This window comes from Dreissena polymorpha, chromosome 16 (genome assembly GCF_020536995.1).
Source record: "Dreissena polymorpha isolate Duluth1 chromosome 16, UMN_Dpol_1.0, whole genome shotgun sequence".
Taxonomy (NCBI): Eukaryota; Metazoa; Mollusca; class Bivalvia; order Myida; family Dreissenidae; genus Dreissena; species Dreissena polymorpha.
Window position 1 is genome coordinate 13,393,232 of NC_068370.1, and position 22,188 is coordinate 13,415,419.

At 36.0% G+C, this 22,188-nt stretch overlaps 1 protein-coding gene and 1 non-coding gene across 2 annotated transcripts in view; one reads left to right on the forward strand and one right to left on the reverse strand.

Annotated features, from left to right (window-relative positions):
- Window positions 1–2,644: 2,644 nt before the first annotated feature.
- Window positions 2,645–22,188, forward strand: part of LOC127861670 (uncharacterized) — an 82,979-nt gene continuing 63,435 nt past the window's right edge. The window contains exon 1 of the mRNA XM_052400358.1: window positions 2,645–3,208. Coding sequence (XP_052256318.1) covers window positions 2,645–3,208 — 564 coding nt within the window. The remainder of the gene's footprint in view (window positions 3,209–22,188) is intronic.
- Trnak-cuu (transfer RNA lysine (anticodon CUU)) lies at window positions 5,674–5,746 on the reverse strand. Its single transcript has one exon. It is a non-coding gene; the product is annotated as a tRNA-Lys (tRNA).

Here is a 22,188-nt window from a genome sequence, read left to right on the forward strand (position 1 = left end):
GACGTAACCTAATGCAGCACCTCCATAAACGAATCGAGAATGCTGGTCTAAATCTCCGGCCCGACAAATGTCAGATATTGGAAACAGTGTGGTCTTTCTGGGTCATGTAGTGTCTGAAGAGGGAGTGCTACCAGACCCTTCAAACGTTGCTAAGATTGCCGAATGGCCTAGACCACTATCGGAGATTTGTAAAGGGATTTGCGAAGCTAGTCAGACCGATGGTAGACCTTACTCGGAAGGACGCGCACTTCGAGTGGAGCGAGGATTGGGAAACGGCGTTCTCGAAGGTTGAAGAGATCCTAATGGGTTCGGAGATCATGGCGTATCATTAAACGAGGGTGGCGTGTTCACACATACGCATCAGGCAAGGCACAGGGACAGTTCTGTCACAGCAACAAGCCGAATCACTGAAGTGCAGGCCATGTCGAAAATGCCGTCGAAGGGCTGAGCTGATGGTGCCGAAAACTACGGATAACAGTATTGGCATGATTGGTCCTAGTCCAGAGCTAAAGGTTGGGGATGGCCAAGTTCATAGCCGCAAATGCGCAATCAACAAGGATAGCTCACTTCCGGTGATAACTACCGAAAACAAAGTCGATGAGCACATAAGAGTGATCTCTATAGACGACGGTCTGGAGTCGTCATCCTCAAATGATCCTGACTCGGAAACTTGGATGCCGCATGCGTGGACGGAATCCCTATCAGCAGCCGCTCTTCAAGAAGCACAAAAAAACGATGCGGATATAGACCCCATCCTTAAGGCTTTACGGTCTGGAACGAAGCCGAGTTACACAGAAATGGAGACGTCGAGTCGAGAGACCAGACATTATTGGGTTTAATGGTCCAGTCTGAAAATCTGAGAAGGCGTTCTCCATCGGATGTTTCGAAATCACGATGGTACGAAAAAGTTCAATCAATTGATTGTCCCGCGCAATATGAAGACGTCGGTGATAAAAAAAAGCCCACGACTCCCCAGCGTCAGGACACATGGGCGTAAAGATAACGAAACACAGGGTGCAGGGTTTGTATTGGTTTGAAATGAAAAGCGATATCGTAATGTATGTTCGGGATGTGATGTCTGTGAGGCTGCCACAAAGCCACAGATCACGCCGAGAGCGCCGATGGGGCATATTAAGGTTGGCTCCCGGGGATGTGTTCGCTGTCGATTTCATGGGACCGCTTCCGATAACGAAGCGTGGTAACCGGTACATTTTAGTCATGACGGACCATTTCTCGAAGTACATCGTGGTCGCGGCTGTACCATCTCAAACAGCCGAGGATTGTGCAAACGTGATTGTCAATGACGTCATAAGTAGGTGGGGCGCACCATTGGTAATTCACAGTGACCAAGGAGCAGCCTTCGAGAGTCGTCTCTTTAAAGATCTGTGTAAACTGATGGGAATGAAGAAGACGCATAGTAGCCCACGCAATCCGCGTGAAAACGGTCAAGTCGAGCGTTTAAACCGGTCCCTGTTAAGGATGGTACGAGCCTTCCTGGTCGATGAAGAAGAATGGGATCTATACCTATGTTGTCTTGCAGTGGCGTACAGAGCAACGCCGTGTAAATCAACGAGCCTATCTCCAAACATGATGGTGATGGGTAGAGATATTCGACAAGCCGCCGATATCATGTTTCGCCACGTCAAAGACATGCACGCATCCGACTTAAAGCCATCCGATTACGTGAATGGCGTTCGGGAACGGATGCACACAGCGCAAGGAGTAGCAGTAACACACATTGAGGCTAATGCGAGGCGAAGCAAGGACGTTTAGTATGCGCGGCTATCATTCCACTATTACGAAATGGGCGATGCGGTGTGGTTGCTGCATTAAACCAGAAGGGTCGGCGTTAGTGCCATGCTGGAGAAACTCTACGACGGCCCGTTTGTCGTTAAGGCTAAAGTGTCGGCAGTTAACTTCGTTATTCAAATGGATAGTAGGGGTTTAGACAAACTCATACATCACAATAAACTGAAGCCATACTCGGGATCGAATCTGCCAAAGTGGATCTTGGCGGTTAATAATAAGATGTAATTGTCACATTACTTTCTGGTTTCATGGGATTTTGGGACAAAAAACAAACTTAAACTTATCGTGTTGTTTTATGACTTAACTGTATGATAAAACGGGAGAGTGAGTGGACGAGGACAGCAGTTCCGATTCGCTAACAAAAAAACAACTGGCTAGGCTACTCGTGAGTCGTGACGGTTAGACATGCTTAACTTCGAGCGCAGTCAACGCTGTTCCGCAAAGAGCAAACGATTAATGAGTCGGTAAAGCCGTGTCGAGAAGATATGGAATGTCAGACTAAACATTATTGTTATATTTTCAGGGCAGTAAGTATTCGAACGGGGCCACTCCTTACCGATGCCCTCATTGCCCGAAGGTGGGGAGGAAATGAAGGCTTATCGGACACGTACTGAAGGAGCACATCCCATTAGACAGGGTGCCGTATCACTGCACTTTGTGCGCTTTTCGGTGCAAAGATAGGACGACCCTTGACCAGCACGTGACAAGGTACTCGAGACACGTTGCGAAGGAAACGAAGTTATGCCTTGTTAACTACGCGGCAATTCTCCCGAAGTCGGAGAACCCAATTTTCGTAACGGCGGTGTGCCTTATACCTTGTGGCAACGACTCCTATATGGAGGAGACTGTCGAAGATCAGGAGGCGACGGTTCAAGATGCAAGAGGGCTCCTGAGTTTGCCATTCGTGGGAAACCAAGAAAGTGGGCAGTTCAGTGGTGCAACCACGTTCCCGACGATGCCGGCTCAACGAGGTCACCAGCTGCCGCAGCCGGTACTGAAAAGTCTGCCTAACGTGTCAGCACAGTCTGTATTCCAGCAAGTGAGTTCGAAAAATATTCCGATTCCCTCGGGTCACGGCTCGTCGGTGAGTACGCCCCTTCTTGATGAAACACCGTTCGGCAGGCTGACTGCTGAATTCGAGAGATTCCTTGAAGAGCCGTTCCGAGAGACAAAGCGGACGACGCCGTCGAACAAATGCACGGGGATACTTCCGCTAAAAGTTTGTAAAATGACGGACTCCATATCAACTCAGACTGAACTCACAGAAGAGTTATTCAGCAGTTTAGACAACGGATTCAGGAAGCTGCGAGAGACGGTCGATGAAAATACCAAGTTCCTCATAGGCACACAGCGCCTGATAAAAACAGTGTTCGAGGAACTATCGGCTGGAAAGAGTGTCGTACTGATTAACAAAGACGATTAGCAAAATGATCGGTGAATCGAGACGGTTGTATAGTTGGCCCCTCCGATGAACCATGCTAGCGAACATTTTTAAAAACAGTTTTGTTTTCGGTTCAACGTTTACAGTTTACGATGAAGAGGCTCCCGTGTTTCGCCTGCTGATGTAGGCCCGAACGTGGCTACGCGCTCCCTTAAGCCCGTACGGGTAAACCGCTCCTCACGGTGGAGGATTCTAACGGACGAGACCATTAGGTGTGCGGCCATGGAGTGGACACTTAATGGGTAGGCGTGACGACCAGTGATTTCCGTTCCAGTTTTGAATTTTGACTGTTCCAGTTGAGGTTAAAAACAAAAAAAACGTTTAACATTATTAGCGATCAAATGTATGACATAATACCCGGCCCATCAATCGACGAGGGGATAATGAAGTACTTCACTTCCGTATCAGGCTTGATTTTATGTGTTATGAAATAAGTATCGTCAATGTGAAATTAATGGATGTAGATCTTATCTTGTATCTTATTTCCAATATTGCCATTGGTGAGGTTAACCGAGAGGACTAGCAAACAATGCACTTTGCAACTAGGCATTGAAGCTGGTCATCTCGGTCCTAAATGCACTTAATAATTCCTTTTACTTTTTATCCATTACCGCATATTGCACTTGCATTTCCTGTTATACACGAATCCCTTGCTGTGTAGAAATGAATTCAGCTATGTCTCGAGTACGTACCTTGTAATGATTACCTTTGCAATATTTTATCATCATTCCGCGTATTAATATATTAAAAAATTGATTCATCACGTAAATTATCTAAGGAATCCATGTTGTAAAACTATTTGACGAAGTCAGCGCTCGATTCTCCGCCATTTTGGATATATGGCCGTTTATTGGCCGATTTAGGGCCGTTTTGTTTGGCCGGTGGCCGATTTATGGCCGCGGCCAATTTTCGGCCACGTTTTGCCCAAACTTCGAACGTTTTGATGATTTTTTAGTCATTTTTGGTTTTTTCACTGGGCAGTCAGCATTACACTAGCATGCCCCCAGATAATCTACATTTTTAATACATTTTCTTAACAAGTTTAGAATAACAAGAAATTAAAACATATTGGGAATAAACATTAATCCATAAGTTAACACTTTTTCAACGGAATCTTTATTGTTATCGGCTTTGTAACGAAACTTAGTGCTATATCTCTTAGAATATTTTAAGACGCACGTTGAATAGTGTGACTGTGTGTGAATATGTCTACGTCATCGCTGTGACGCATAAGCTAAGATTAATTTTAATTTCCGTGAATTGAACGCACTTTACTACTTTAAAGCTACTGATGCTCGTTTTAATCCTAATGTGCTAAATTGTGGATATTTGCTTTCCAACCGTATGAAATAAAATTGATCATTCGGATTCATCGTCGTGGTTTTATTGACACATTGTTGCCTAACTTTATTACGCTACCAATGTTTAGAGCTAGGCCACAACATTATTGCGTTTTACAGGAAGTATTCACAATATCGAATATCTACAAAGAATAATAGTGGCATCATAAGAAATTATGTTCTCTTTAACAAAATAATAATGCCAAACGTTGGGCTCGAACATACGACTCCGGAGATAAGAGTCTCGTGCTCTACCGACTGAGCTAGCCGAGCAGCTTTTTGTGATTATTTGATGTCATAATTTTGAATGACGTCACTGGAAAGTATCAGAAAGGTCGAATGATACTTCAATATAAAAGCGACACATTTTAGCAAAAATAATTGCAATATTTTGTTCAGAGAGACCACCATAACCAGACCGTATATAAAACAGAACTCTAAGCTGAAACGCTTTAAGCCAAACAAACCTACCTCGGTATGTCACGTGCGATTGCAAGTTAGAGAAAACTCGACACAAATCATAGTCGACTGTTTTTGCACCTTCTTTTTTCGGCCGTTTTCTATTTAAGTGTAGTCTGTTTTAGCACAATGTTTTACTATTATCTCTAACATAACAGATTTCATGTATAAAGTGGTCAACACATTTTCTTCTCCTTTCTATATCTCCAAAATATAAAACCAGAAAAACTATCTATAGTGTTAACAAGCCTTCGATCAAAAATACGTCATTTTATTTACATAGTATAGCCCTACATGATTCGATTATTCCGTATAATTTCAACAAAAGAAGTATTGATTATCTACAGAACCCAGAGTCGATAATAAAACCCGATTTGTTTGTTAATTAATATAACGAAGATAGAATTATCAGTTTATGCTGGCATCCATTGTTATACAACAATGAATTCATCGCTTAGTGGTAGTTGTTAATTATACGTCTAGGTCCTTACTTTCAAACTATGCCGACTTTCAGATCACCGTACTTATATCAGATTCATGTGTTATTATGGCGTTTTACAGGCATGATTCACAATATCGAATATCTACATAGAAAAATAGTGGCATCATAAGAATTTAAAATACCGCCCAACGTGGGGCTCGAACCCACGACCCCGAGATTAAGAGTCTCGTTCTCTTTCGACTGAGCTAGCCGGGGAGCTTTTCGTCATTATTTGATGTCATAATTTTAAATGACGTCACTGGGAAGTATCAGAAAGGTCACATTATACCTAACATTGTTCGTATATATATTTCAATGTAAAAGCGACAACTTTAAGCGAAAATAATTGCAATATTTTGTTCATAGAGACCACCATCACCAGACCGTTTATTAAACGGCACTCAAAGCTGAAACAAGCCTTCGGGCAAAATATGTCATTTTATTTACATAGTAAAGCCCTACATGACTCGATTATTCCGTATTATGTCAAACCAGAGCTGTAACCATAGGATGACTTATGCCCCCTATAAACGCTTGATAGAAGATATGAGCTTTTTTGGAAACCTAAACGCAGATTTCGAAACCTAAACACGTACCCTAAGTTCAACGTCAAGGTCACAGGGGTCAACTTTTTTGTGCGTGTGAAAAGGCATTGTCCATCTTCACATGCGTACCAAATATGAAGGTTATATCTCAAGGGACATAGAAGTAATGAGCATTTTTTTAAACCTAAACGCAGATTTCGAAACCTAAACGCGGATCCTAAGTTCAACGTCAAGGTCACAGGGGTCAAACTTTGTGTGCGTATGAAAATGCCTTGCCCAATACACATGCATGTCAAATATGAAGGTTATATCTCAAGGGACATAGAAGTTATGAGCATTTTTAGAAACCTAAACACAGATTTCTAAACCTAAACGCGGACCCTAAGTTCAACGTAAAGGTCACAGGGATCAAAATCTTTGTGCGTATGGAAATGCCTTGTCCATATACACATGCATACGAAATATGAAGGTTATATCTCAAGGGACATAGAAGTTATGAGCATTTTTCGAAACCTAAACAAAGATTTCGAAACCTAAACGCGGACCCTAAGTTTAACGTCAAGGTCACAGGGGTCAAAAATTGTGTGCGTATGGAAAGGCCTTGTCCATATACACATGTATAGCAAATATGAAGGTTATATCTCAAGGGACATAGAAGTTATGAGCATTTTTCGAAACCTAAACCTAATATAAGACGTATAGTACATATGAGTCGTGTTCTGAGAAAACTGGGCTTATTGGATGTGCGTAAAGTGTCGTCCCAGATTAGCCTGTGCAGTCCGTTCAAAGGAAGTCCCTTTTTACCGAAAATCTAGTTTAAGCGTAAAGTGTCGTCCCTGATTAGCCTGTGCGGACTGCACAGGCTAATCTGGGACGACACTTTACGCACATGCATTAAGCCCAGCTTTCTCAGAACAAGGTACATATCAAAACGACGACGCCCAGCGTAGGTCTCGATACAGTGACCCCAAGATCGAGAGTCTCGTGATCGACCGACTGAGCAGCGCTGTACAAACGTCTTCCTTTGACGGTATAATGTTTAATGGCGTTATAATAAAGTACCAGAAGAAATATTGATTATCTAATTTTTTAACCCCTAGTCAAATTAAACTTCGATTTGTGAGGTAATCATCTTCACGAAGATCGAAATGTATTTGTATGCTTGCATCCCTTTTCACACAGCAATCAATTTATCGCTATTGGTTATTGTTCATTTATATCTAGATCCTGACTGTCAAAACTGTTTTCAATTTCAGGTAAATTACTATTTACTAGTTGGCTCTACAAACGTTAGGAAACAAAAATATATACGAATGACAAATTATATTTTACATTTCAACGGATCATTTTATTATAACTCATCAGGTATGTTATGAAACATGTATACACTCTTGCATTTTATTATATAGGCAGATGCAGACTAAGCTTTTGTCTCCATTAAATGTCGGAAACTGTAAAAGTATTGTTCAGGAAATTGCTCGGACAAATATATTTTTAAGAAAACCATAATTGTTGAAAAACAAAAAAACACACAGTTGTTGTCTTATTAAAAATACAATGGTGTTCATTGCTTTATCATCTGTGTTTATTGTTGTTGGAAATACGCGAAATAATGACTTAAAATAACGATTGACGATTAACGTATTTCGACGGAATATAACTAACATTGCCCACAGACAAGTGGAAAACTCCAACCTTAATATAATTGTTTTACTTCTATATATAACATTATATTGACATCTGTTAAATAAGTACGATAAATTGTTTAAACGTCTCTATATGCCTAAGAAATACACGTTAAATATGTTTATTAAAGGTAAAATATTCAATTTATAACATGCCATACCCTCTTTCCCATGTAATATAACCATAACAAATATTTATATATTACACATGTGTAATATACCTGTTAACGTTTTCATTGACTTAGTTTTCATTCGATTGACCAATCGCATTTTGTTATTTTGCTGAAATGACGTTGCAACGTCAAATGACGTCACAAGATGTAAACTACATTCGGGAGTTATCACTATGTTTGCGTAAATATTTATTTAATTTGCTCATTTAAAGGCATGTGATAAAAAAATCTGACACTCGTTGTCATGTCATGCCATATTTTATTATACCCGTCCAGGAAATTCGTTAGAAAGCTCGCCAAAGGCTCGCTTACTAATAAAATTCCTGAACTCGTTTAATAAAATATGGTATGATATGACAACTCGTGCCAGATCCTATATATAGGCAGTTCTCTATCGGAGAAAAGTGTTTTTATTTTAATATAACAAATCGATGATCTTGAAAGTGATTTAAAACATATCGGCTATATAAGTGTCACGCTCATGGAAAAAATGGCATAAATCCTGTGCGTTAATTAACGTCCGTGCATTCCGATCAGGCTAAACAGGGACCACTAATTCTACACTGAATTTTTGTTTAGAAGAGACCGCCTTTAAATAATTATTCATTAAAGCGGAAAGTATCGGTTTTAGCCTGCGCAGACTGCACATACTAATCTGGGACGATACTTTACGCACATGCAATTAAGCCGGTTATTTTAGAGCGAGGTCAATTTCTAGTTGCTTTAAAACAAAACGCATGCAGCAAACAAAAGTGGCCTGAGACGCTTTCATAGGACTATGGCTTTTAATTCGAATTTGGAACCCTGATGGTAACCTTATATGGCATCCGGGAATCCAAGTTTCATTAAAAATATTTAGAAATCGAAGTGTCAATGTTAAACTTGTATTTTATTTTCGGTAACCTTCATACACTTACGATTCAAACAGCTTTAAACGAAGGTGACCTGCGGATGATTCATGTGAAGTTTCGTGCAAATTTGCCAAATGGTCTATACGGAACAGTTGTGTTGACGAAACAAAACAATATCTAAATTTTATAACACATTCTGACAAACTCAGTGATTGTATGCGCGTATAGGGTCGGTAAATCTCAGAAAATGTCTATTTTAATTTGATTCAATGGGTTTTCATTTCCTCTTTTACGTTTCATTGTGGCTTATTTGGTTAATTACTTACAAAACACGTAAACTCAAATTAGAAATAGTCCTCTTGAAAAGTATACGAAAAGTATACATACCGCAAGTTTAATCTAAACTCGTGTGCCAATCTCGAAAAAAGCAACGATTTTAATGAATAACTTTGTGGTGATGTAACTTATACTTGTCACACCTTAACTCTGGCAATAAGACAGGCTGGTTTTATCTGAGCTTTAATAAATCTGCAGAAGGGTTTCGCCCGTCCGCGATGCGGGTCTATGTCCTTCCATTGTCTATTTGTACTTAATCTTAACTTTGAACGTAAATGTTCTTTGTGGCTTAAACATGTATTAAAATACCTATTTTAAAGAGTCGCAAAATGAAGATGTCAATTTGACATGTTTGTAAACAAATAGCAAACTGATGACTTTAATCCGACATTTTGGTAAACATGTCACACGATGACAATTTTTGATCAAACACAGAGGTGCACGAACAATCGACCTTTCCATAAAATTAAAGAAAACACTGCTTATTAATAAAAATGAAAGGTCCATAACAAAAAAACATTGTTTTAATTGCACAAATTTTTCTTTGTACCCGGCTAAGAAATTATATTTTATTAAGAAAAGCTCTTGCTCACTATCCAAAAGTTCATAATTACAAGTTCTGTTACATTCATATGAATGCTACATTCTGATAATTTGTTAGCGTGACCGGTTTTTCATTTTCTGACGAACCCACTTCGTATGCAAATTTGAACATGAATATTCATGGCGCTACTTTCTGGACATAAACAAGTTGCCAAAATGACGTTATGATTTGCGCGAAACTTAATGGCGTTATTTTTTATTGGTCAATAGCGAAATGACGTTATATTCTTTTGCGCGAACTTCAACGATATACCCGTTTGACGGAGATGAAACCGAAACTGAAAATAAATTCATTCGCTACATTTAAAAGGACTCTATGACTCTTACCACGATAGAATTTCAGATTTAAGATCATTTTGTTTTAATTATAAGAATTGAATATCATTTTTCTGCATTTCATCGGTGTATGAACAGGGGAAAAATACACATAAACGCCGACGAATATTAATTATGCAATGGTAATATTTTAGAGGATACTACTTATTGAATTCAGACAATATCAACACATGAGCCGCGTAACGCAAACACGAGTATTTTCTACCAGATTAGGCGATTGTCAGGAAAGAAAATCTTGTTAGAGTCGCTGTTCAAGAAGTCAAACGTCGGCGTTCATGCATAAATTATGTGTATGTTTTCCTTGGTCCAAGGTTTGTCTCTGAAACGAGGCGTCTCTTGTAATTTGCACTATCTCTCGTTACAAGTCTTCTATAACAAGTTTTTCTTTGATCACGAAATGATCAAAATCGATGATCTTTCAGTTTACACAGTCATATTCTCTTCTTATTTCTGTGCTTCCAATGTCTGTTTGCATTTGTTAAGTCTCTAACTTAAATGTTTTCCAGGAATATAAACGCCGCGTCAAAATAATCCCGTCATATTTAATGGAAATTGCACGTATCGAGGGGTGAAAGCGAAACGGCTCTAACTGACATTTTTTTCACAAAATGACTTTTTTGTATATTTTGTATCGCAACACCCATGCCCATCATGTATTAAAATATCTTAGTTGCAGGCAATCAAATAAAAAGTAAAAAAGAAATTTGTCCTAAAGCTCTAAGTGAAATTAAATATATTTTTTAGTGCAAAAAGGTTCTATGTGCAGTAAAGTGCTACTTAGAGCTCTTTCTCATTAAGGTAGTAAGCGTTAAGAAAAATTCTAAATGAAACTTTTATCTTTGTTGTATAATGACATTGCTTAGGCCTACACAATACACCAAATATCTGCCAAAGCATGAATTAATTTCACAAATTATGATAGAATGTTGAAAATTAATTGAAAACTACACCTTAAATATAAAAACTCAGAAAGGAATTAACAACATATGGTACTATCACAGAAGTTTCCCCAATGCACCATTTCTAACTTGTTACTGATTGTTGGACACACTCACAACAAAAAATTCTTATTATTTATTGTTTGTTGTGAATTCAAAACATTTTTTTAATGTTTTGAGACATTTAACAGAATACGTTTGTACGTCTCCTATGTTAAGACAAAAAGCAACTGCAAAAAATGAATATTAAAAATAAACTAACATCAATTGACATATAGAATATTAAGCACTATTAAATTATATAAAAACAATATATTTATGCTATTTGTTTAGAGCAAAAATGGCTATAAGTAATTTTTTTTCAAATATAGTTTTAAAATACCTTTATACAAATGATAAAACTATTCAATTTCAAATATTTGCCATTAAGTGAGAATGTTCAATACTTTTTCAAGTCACTAAATTTTGCTTAAAACTTTTTCGCTTTTTAAAATAAGTTTAAAAAAGTATTTATTCAGTGCGAAAAGGTTCTAAGTGCCATTTTTTGCAATATTATTATTTTCAATATAGAAAAAATATTTTTATATAAAATAAATACTGTAAACTTATTAATTAAGTTAGATTAAAATCACTTAGACCTGTTTCGCTCTTAACGCAAAGTGCAAAAAATGTGAAATTTCAATGCGAAATGTGACATTTTTTCAAATAACTATTTTGTTTCTGAAAATTCAAAAATCTTTATTAAAAATGTGATTAAAACAGAATATTCTCTATCAAACTTGAAAATATAAAGCCTTTATAGTTTATTGTGTTTATTTGATACAGTTTTAACCTTCTTCTGTAAAATTTTGAAAAATGCACTTAGAGCTGTTTCGCTTTGACCCCTCGGTATGTAAGGTCAGTTAAGACGGCGTTAGGTCAGAACACACATTTTTATAAATTTACACTAAACAGCGGTCGGATATGGATAATCATCAAGCAAAATTACATTTAATGATACAAAACATGTTACATGTTAAGAATACTGCTAACGGAGGTCAATCAAACTAATGAAGCGTCTCATCATGCGTGTTCATTTATTTTGCCGCGATTTTCGGGTGCAGGGATAACGTGATAATCCACACGCTTGTTTTATTTAGTAGATGCGAACGACATTTTCAGGAAATATCCTATAATCAATAGTTAATGCGTAATATAACTTTTTTGTTCGGGTGCAGGGTTGACGTGATTATCCCTACGATTGTTTTATTTAGTAGATGCCAACGACGTTTTCAGGAAATATTCTATAATCAAAAGTAAATGCGTAATATATTTGTTTTACTTAATTAAGTTTGCAAATGTACAAAATGTCATGCGAACTTTTATGAATTATTTTCATTGCATGGTAGTCCGTTGCTGGTTCTCCAATAAATTATTCATTTTTTGTCAGTTGTGTTTAATTCACTTTTTTTAAAGTCTATTACCAATTGATCATTGTAAATCATGTATCAGGTGTTTCGTGCCCATACTTGAAATTAAATTCTTATCTCATTTAACACAACATTTACTAATTATACGTTCATGATATGTCAGAAATGTCACGTAAACTAACGGTTTTAATGATATGTTCGCGTACTACGTTAAACCATAACGTACTTTAAACTGGCAAATAAGTTAACAAAATGGTTAAACATGTAAAACAACTTGAAACAATGACAACCACTCCTAAATGACTTTACAAATATGTAAGATGAAAAAAATTCTTCGTGAAAATTTATTTCACCAGAGCCACTCCATCTGATTATGAACTGTACTTTTTGTTTTATATTATGATTAAATGTTGCAGGAAGCACTGTTTGTCTTTTTTTCGAACAAAAATCTAAGCAGTCATCAAAAACATATTAATAAATATAACAACGAGGTCATGAACAAATAAAATGTTATGCTACACATTCGTTCTGCGATTCCTTTTTAAATAGTTTAATCATTTTATACAAACCTTAAAAACATCAATTGTTATTGTACACGAATTTCGTAGTTTGAAAGAGTGTAGCTTAATCAAATGCGTAAATAATCCTTAATATTGGTTGTATACGTATTTTAAGTCAGCACGGAATCAAAACTGCTATTTGGTAGAATCCAGATGCCCGATTCGCAACTTTGTATAATGACGCAATAAAGAAGTTGATCCATAAGTTTGTATTTGTAGTTTATTTCATATTAAGATGCTGGTATTCCTCTGGTGCATTCATGTTCTATGGACGATTGAAATAACGGTGGCGAACATGATTAATTAGAACATGACTAGAGAGCAAAATAATAACACATGATCAATAAGTTGCAATTACCCGAAACGTATTCAAACATTTTGCTGTTAGTTAAGCATACATCACGTGATATTTATCAATATTTTGTACCGATTTAGATTTGCTTATTCTTCGAGAGATGGCTAGATTACATGGCGTGCAGTGTGGAAAAAAATCAAATACAAAACATAATTGCATACAAAAACATCAGCTTAATAAATCATATGAAATGATAAATACCTTGACTACATGGTTGGTACGGGAATGCAGAAAGTTAGAAAATTTTATAAAAAAAGGCGAGCTTTAGGAAGCCTAATTTTTGTTTTTCTGCCGATCCGAATGCACTTACTCCTTCACGGTACCTACATTGGATTCTAGTTATCCTGTTTTCTTTTTGATTTGTTTTTTAATTGATTTCAATAACACTTTTGCCACAATCAGTACACAAACCGTAAAAAAATCTCAATATGTTGTTACCAACTGATAATTGCACAATTATTCGGGAGTGTTTTAGCCATTTCTTGTTACATGTTTTATAATACCTTAAACATGGATCATATCGCCACCATTAACAAAATAAGAATTACTTCTATACTGAAGGGATGGACACGACATACTGAATGTATAAACACAATTTAACCGAACTAACATTAGTTCATTTAATTGCCTTCAGTTCATCGTTGTTTATATGTTTTACAGACCTTATATTATGTCTTTCTAACTCATGATTTCGCGATAACTTCGTTATAACCTTTCGCTTTTGTTTACAGCATAAATAACATCATATCTAGACATATCTTGAGGTTTTAAAAGAAATTGACCTTAGACATAAATAGGATTTTTAACCAAATGACTTACAAATGTAGGAAACTAAACACTGTTCAGTATGTTCGAACCATTTAACGTAATTCAAATAAAAACTTTCATCAGGTAAAACAACATATTAATATGCAATTTACGATAACATAAAAGTATTTAATTATCTAAATGGCAATGTATTCTCCACTTTCTTTTCTTAAGATTCGAAAAAGTGGCACCTCATAATAAGTATTTTTGTTCGTTTTTAGAAACGTAAGTGTTTCAAACCCCTAAAGTCAAGCAGCAGAAGAGAAATAAGGAGCACAATATGAGTCCCAAAATCAAAATTACCTCAAACAATGTGAACAAAATCCACATGCAACAACTTTATACAACTTTGCCATAACTATTAATGTGTAAAAACGTATGTCTGTGTGACATTGTTATTTCAAAATTTAGTTTTTGTTAAAAACGGTAGTGCCGAGAAGTACTGCACTAAAATACTCAGATGAAACTTACACATGCAAGTAAACATATTTCAGTGGCGCTCCTGTGCCGTCAAAACATCACGAAGAACGTCGAAGTGCGCGCTAGTCAGTTAAGCAACGCGTTGCAAACGTCAGGCGCCATGCAATCGCCATAAATCGCCTCAAACGCATCGATTATGTTCACAAACTTACCAAGCTCTTCATGTATGCATACTTTACAGCACAATATTTTATTTTATATATTATATTACATTATAAACATAGTAAAAACATGAAACAATACGCGAAAAAAACACCCGTAAATGACTATTGAAAGAGGTAGTTGCGTAATAGATGGGATGTCTATCTTGCGACCAGGAGGTCCAGGATTCTATTCCCACTTAAGGGAGTGTTATTTTGATTTACACAAAGACTGCAAGCCATGGTAATTCCGGAGAAACGTACTCGATAGAGTTTCAATTAGTTTAAGGATCTCAATGCTATAGAGCTAAACTAGAGGTTAAAAAAATAAAAATAAACGTACAATAAATCAATAGAAATATTTTAAGGTCGAATCGTGTCTTTATAACTATTTATCTAGACCGCATTTATCTGGTTATGATATTTAGTCGTTATCTACATTCTGAGATGTGGTGCAGGATAGCAGGAAACGACTGTCGAAGTTGAGTGATTAAAAAACTATTATAAGAATATGTCCTTTGTGTTAACCTGTGACGCCAATGAACTTCTAAGTAATGAGGGTTCAAAAAAACTTATAAAGAAACTACTGCCAATACTCCGTGGCCATAAATTATGAGAAGGTTATATGATAACAGGGTGCAGGATCAACGGGGTTTACATGGGGTTTACACACGGGCTGGACAGAATGTAAACACTTTGTATTTGCAAATATCTTAAGCTATTTAAATACATTTGCAAAACTCTTTAGTGCATAAAAGACGATTTTATAACAGTGTGTACCGATATCAAAAGATTTAAAAATGAATCCTTGCAATCGTCTGAAATCGGTGCCAAACTTTCACGTTGCGTGCAGAAAAGCCATGTACATGAATGCTGTACACATCGAATATTTGGACAAGAACACATTAAGTTACTCTGATGAATTTCACTTTGCCATAAGAATCATAAAAACTATCTTCAGATCTATGAACTATTTAAAATTCTTAAGAAAAAAATGTTTTTACATGATTTTAAAAAATGCCCCACTTACCGTTGTTTTTACATCTATTAACGTTTAATTGTGGACAACACAAAGTCACGTGATCCTACACCCTGGATAAGTGGGTAAAACTTGTTATTTCTAGAGTGTTTCTCAAATGGTGTATTATAGACACATAGCCACATTAGGACAATGAAAAAGAACCTTATTTCATTCAGCGGAAAAATCATATGAACACATTTTCTGAACAAATGTATTTGTTTAAATGGCTTATGCATGCTGATTCTGACAAAGTTTTATGACAATTGGGTAATAAATGAGGTCTCTATCTGTGTTCAAAAACTATGTTTTTCAATTTGACCCAGTGGCATAATGTTTGACCCCACGTAACAAATTTTCAAGAATGTTATGATTTCAGTGGGGCAATTGTTCTCACTAAGTTCTATGAGATTGAGAAATACAATTTGTTTTTTGGGTGTACACAAGCTTTTTCATAAAATTGACCTATTAACCAAGTTGTTGGACCCGTGTGATCCAGTTTCAAATTCGGCCTAGACATTAATAACAAATATTCCCACCAAAATGCATGACGATTTGGAATTAAATGTTGTCTTAAGTGTTCTTTTTTATTTTGACCTAGCTATCTTGTCTTAAACTCCACGTGAGGCAGTCTCGAACTCGGTCGAGGTATCATTATGAAAGGTGTTCTGACATTGTTTTTAGCTTGACTTTTCGAAGAAAAATGAGAGCTATACTACTCGCCCCGGCGTCGGCGTGTGGTAAAGTCTTTTTATAAAGTCAAATAACTTTAACATTATCAAAGATAATTAACTCAAACTTTGAGTGCTTCTTTATGGCAACAAGGCAATTGTGTATGTAAAGTTGCATAATTATGTCAGCATTATTTTTAGCGTTATGCCCCTTTTTATACTTAGAAAATTGAAAAAGTGGTAAAGTTTTGTGTTTAGGTCCATTTTATTCCTAAAGTATCGAAGCTATTGCTTTCATTCTTGCAACACTTACTAACTATCATAAGGGGAATGTGCAGGCAAAGTTATGTAACTCTGACTGGCATTTTGACAGAATTATGGCCCATTTTATACTTAGAAAATTTAAAATTGTGTTAAGTTTTGTGTTTTGGTCCATTTTACTCTTACAGTATCAAAGTTATTGCTTTAAGACTTGGAACACTCGCTAACTATCATAAGGGGACTGTACATGACAAGTTGCATAACGCTGGTTGGCATTTTAACGGAATTATGGCCCTTTATTTACTTAGTAACTTTGAATATTTTGTTAAATTTTGTGTTCAGATGCACTTTACTTCTAAAGTATCAAGGCTATTGCTTTCAAACTTCAAATACTTTCATACTATCATGAGGGTTCTGTACCTGGCAAATTGATTTTGACCTTGACGTTTGAATGATCTTGAATATCAATGTCAAATAAATCTTAAATTGCCATAGCTTCTTTATTTAGGATCAGATTTGATTCAAATTTTGACAAAACAACGCTTACCTGACATACCGCAATGGACTCTAACCAAAACCATCCTCCAGGCCCCACCCAAGAACTCCCCCCCCCCCATATTTTTTTATAAAAAATCATATTTTTTGCCCCCTGTAGCAGTTGAACTGTCCGTCAGTCTGTGCATCCATCCGAAAACTTAAACATCCGCCATAACTTTTGCAACATTAAATATAGCAACTTGATATTTGGCATGGAGGTGTATCTCATGGAGCTGCCAATTTTGAGTGGTAGAAGGTAAATGTCAAGGTCGTCCTTCAAGGTCTAAGGTCAAATAAATGGCGTCTGTCCGTCCGTCCGAAAACTTTTACATTGAAGATAGCAACTCGATATTTGGCATGCATGCGTATCTCATTGAGCTGCACATTTTGAGTGGTCAAAGGTCAAGGTCATCTTTCAAAGTCAGATGTCAAATTTGCAATATTGAAGATAGCAACTTGATATGTGGCATGCATGTGTATCTCATAGAGCTGCATATTTTGAGTCGTGAAAGGTTAAGGTCAAGATCATCCTTCAAAATCAAAGGTCAAGGTCAAAGGTAAAAATTTTGCAATATTGAAGATAGTAACTTGATATTTGGCATGCATGTGTATCTCATGGAGCTGCACATTTTAAGTGGTGAAAAGTCAAGATCATCCTTCAAGATCAAAGGTCAAATATATGTCATCTGTCTGTCCGTCCGAATAAGTTAACATTTGTCATAACTTCTGCAATATTGAAGATAGAAACTCGATATTTTGCATGCATGCGTATCTCATGGAGCTGCACATTTTGAGTGGTCAAAGGTCATCCTTCAAGGTCAAAGGTCAAAGATATGGCTTCAAAGCGGCGCAGTGGGAGGCATTGTGTTTTACGATAACAGCCTTTACAACACCTAAAACACTGACCTGACATACCACAATGGACATCAGCCATACCATCCCCCAGACCCAACACCAGACCCCCCCCCCCCCGAAAAAAAATCCCTTTTTTCTTCTTATTTTTGAAATGTCATCTAATAAATGACCTCACCCTCACAGTATTCCCCCTCCCCACCTTCCTCCACCCGCACACACAGAAAGATTTTTGTTGAAACATGGTAAAAAACACAAATATTTATTTTTATGATTTTATTTTTGAAAGACCGTCCAACCATCACACCCAAGCTATTGCTATCAAACTTGAAATATATTATTATTAAATTGTTTTATGTCTTTACAAACGTTCATTAGATTGTGAAAAATATACTTTAACTCAGAATCATCTATAATGTACCACTTCTTTAAAACATAAGCGATCAATATGTTTCAATTATGGTCCTCTTCCAGTTAGAATATGACTATATTACATTGACCTTATTGAATATGAACAATTTCCGCTTTATACTGTCAAGCACTCGAAAAGTCGAGCGTGCTGTCTTCCGACAGCTCTTGTACATTGAAACATTACTTAACCAATATTCACAAGCTTTTTTAAACATTTGCCAAGATGGATTTACCCCAAGTGATCCAGTATCAAGTTCAACCGAGATATCAATGGGGCAACTGTTCTGACCAGTTTTCTTGTTGCTTTGGCGAAAACTTTGAGTGACATCTTCTCGAGTGTTTGAAAGATTTTTCCTCATTTTGACCCAGACGAGACACTGTTTCGAATTTGGATTAAATATCAATTTGACAAATTTGAGTGCATCGATGAAAGGCCTGAATTCAGAACACACTGCGGCGGTACATCAAATCGTATTGTTATACATTTTTTAATTTATATTAATGAATTATATATTTTTGCAAAATTTATTTCTGAAACGTGTTCATTTTCAATTTATAAGTAAATGTCTATTTTTATGTAAATTACTGCCAATATGCCCATTTGTCATTATCAAAATAAGTAAGAGTGATTAGTTTTATTAACCCAAACACATGTTTATTTTAATAAATTTAGTGTTTTTTTTTACTAATTTTTTTAAACGATAGCTGGCATTTCACGGCATCGTACGATACTTTTTATCTTGATTGTATTAGATATTTCATTCAATTAGAACCGCTTCTGAGCTATCAGTATACTGACTTTTGGAAATGGAAAAACAGAATAAAATACCAGGACAGACATTATATTTAGCCTCGAATAGTATTTTATTTAAAAGTAAAGTGATATATTGCAAATACAAATCAGGGTAATCCATTCAACATAGCAATACTTATAAACATTAATAGGTTGGGCTCATCGCATTGGAGCGTTCAATTCAAAACATTGGATGTTTAAATCTATTGCAGGCCATATCCTATTTCAAACTTAGTTTCGAATTTATCACAGAACACAACACGCGTGTAAATAAACATTAACGTCCTAGCAATACAATTAAAAAATAATAATAATAAAAAAACGCACTAAATTACAAACTCGAATTATTGTGTTTTAGTTTCTCAGTGGTTTAATAAACATTATAAATACAACACTACATTTATTTCATGTACAATAATAAGCTCACAGTCTTAATTACAAACTGTTTCTTTATTATGATCAATGCAGCAATTGTATCTGTGAATAATAATTCTCCCCACACATAACACTGGAGGTTTAATTGCGAAGATTTTGGACCTGCGTCGAACATAGTTTTGAAATCTCTATTTTGGAAAAGTTAAGCATGTTTGAAATATCGCAATGCGATGTTGTAAATGAAAGGTACGGCAAATATGTCGAAACTCAACATATGTAAGATGCTTTGGATTCTGGGGCACTGTTAATGTTTACATGCAATGGTTGAGTATCGTTCAAACCGGCATCAAATAGAGGGCGTTGTTTAGATATTTGCCACTTAAATAAGTAAACGATTATCGCAAATGATCACAAATAACACACTCACAATTCAATAAACGTTGAATATTCGGATCCACCTAGGTCTTGAAGAATTATCGGTATGCTAAACATGTCTGGAATTTGATTTTACATTATTCGATGACGCCTTTTCATAGGTTACACATACGAAACTAAACGTTGAGCATCGTCTTTTAAGGATTAAATGATGGAACGACTAGTTGTTACTTTTTTAAGTCATGCCACTCTAAACGTTGATTTATGAAAAGTGTGCACGTAAAAGAAACATGTGTTATTATTTGCCATGCCCCTTTTTCCGCTGTAAAATATAGACATAACGAAATAAATTTATTTCATTTCACAATGATTCACGTATGTAGACTATATTAGAAATAAACATAACGCCTGTAAGGCATAGATTTTTAATGTTGATTTTTATTTCATAAAATAATCGTACATTTGGATCGAAAAAGTAATACACAAACACTTTAAATACAGAAAAAAATATATTGTTGAACTGTGTAAATGCCGCAACGATCAAGATGGCCACGTCTGTGCCGAATCAACCATTTTTCACCGTTGCATACCCTTTCTTGCTTTTGTTTAATTTTTTTAAAGTTCGCTCGTTTTCCAGCCATATCAAAACAAAAGTGATAAGCGTTTATTTTGTTTTAATATTCGGATTTTATCTCGACTTTACTCGCTACGAATTTTTTAAGCGGAGCTGTAATTATGTGATCCCGCTTAGAAATTTCGTTGTAAAGTCGAGATATAAGGGCGAATATTATTAAGAAATAAACGATTATCACTTTCTTGCTGTTATGGCTGGAAAGTGAGCGGCATGAAAAAAAGCAATACAAAGGGCAAAAATACGTTTCTCGGCATGGACAGCGCAATTTTGACTTCCTTTAGATAATTACCTTATTGCCCATCTGATACAGCTAAAATAGGCAGGTATCTTACGCCAATTTACACGTCCCAATTTTAGGAAACAGACGTCATCAAATTAGTATTAGAAATTAATTGAACATTATATATATATTCACACATATCGCCAGTTACGGGGTCCCTGATTTAGCAATAGGATATGGGATTCCCACTTTAAATACATGTATCTCCATACCCTTTTTATCCGATATTATCACGAATTAAGGTATATAAGGGTACCTTATATAGTATTATATATAAATACGTCATTTATTTAATGTCTCATACAAGAAAATATATAGCAACATTAATTGCGAGGTATACAAAATTTCAATTTCAGACGTGATTGTGGTTTTCGATATAAGACCTTATTGTGACATTTAATTGCATTACCTCCCCTACACCCCCTCATAGTAATTAAAGGTGCCTAGAACGCGGGGTTGAATACGGACCCCGTTTTTAATATTGACCCCTTAAGTATAGTCTGAAAACTACCGAGACCGCGTAACTGGCACGTTGTATTAGTATATATATATATAATATAGTTTAACTATATCGAGCTCATTTAAATATTCGACTTTTAATGAATATCAATTTCAGATATCTGAACATTTGACGAGTATTGGTGCGCCGTTATGAGGAAACTAACATCATTTCTCATCTAAACGGCATTCTAGAATCGGATCAAATCTACTTTTTGATGAGTTTTGTAGATTTCATTACCCTTTTTCATCACGCTTGTAGTCAGTTTTAATGAAAAAGAAAAATGTTGTATCAATATGATACAGATCAACATCGTGTCTGACATCGAACTATTGTTTGTTATAGTGAGATAATGTGTGCAAACGAATTTGTGCAATGAAGAATGGTTAAATACAAAACACTGTTGTTTTTTTCTGTTGTGTTGCTTGACCAATAGTTGAATTTTTTTACTGCATACATCAATAATCTGTTTTAACCGATCTGTGATAGTACACTATTGACAAATTTTATTTTAAAAAATCTATAAACTCATTAAACTCATTACCGGCGTTAGTTTTGAGCTCAAGCTTTGTGAAAGGTAATCAACTATAGAAAACGGAATATATTCGCTTCATTTTGGATTAAGTCAACTTATTTATGAATGAATTGATTGACTAACAATATGTTACTCATTTGTTAGGAATCAAATGATTCTAATCCAGCATATTTTGTTTAAAAGGATGAAAAGCCATTTG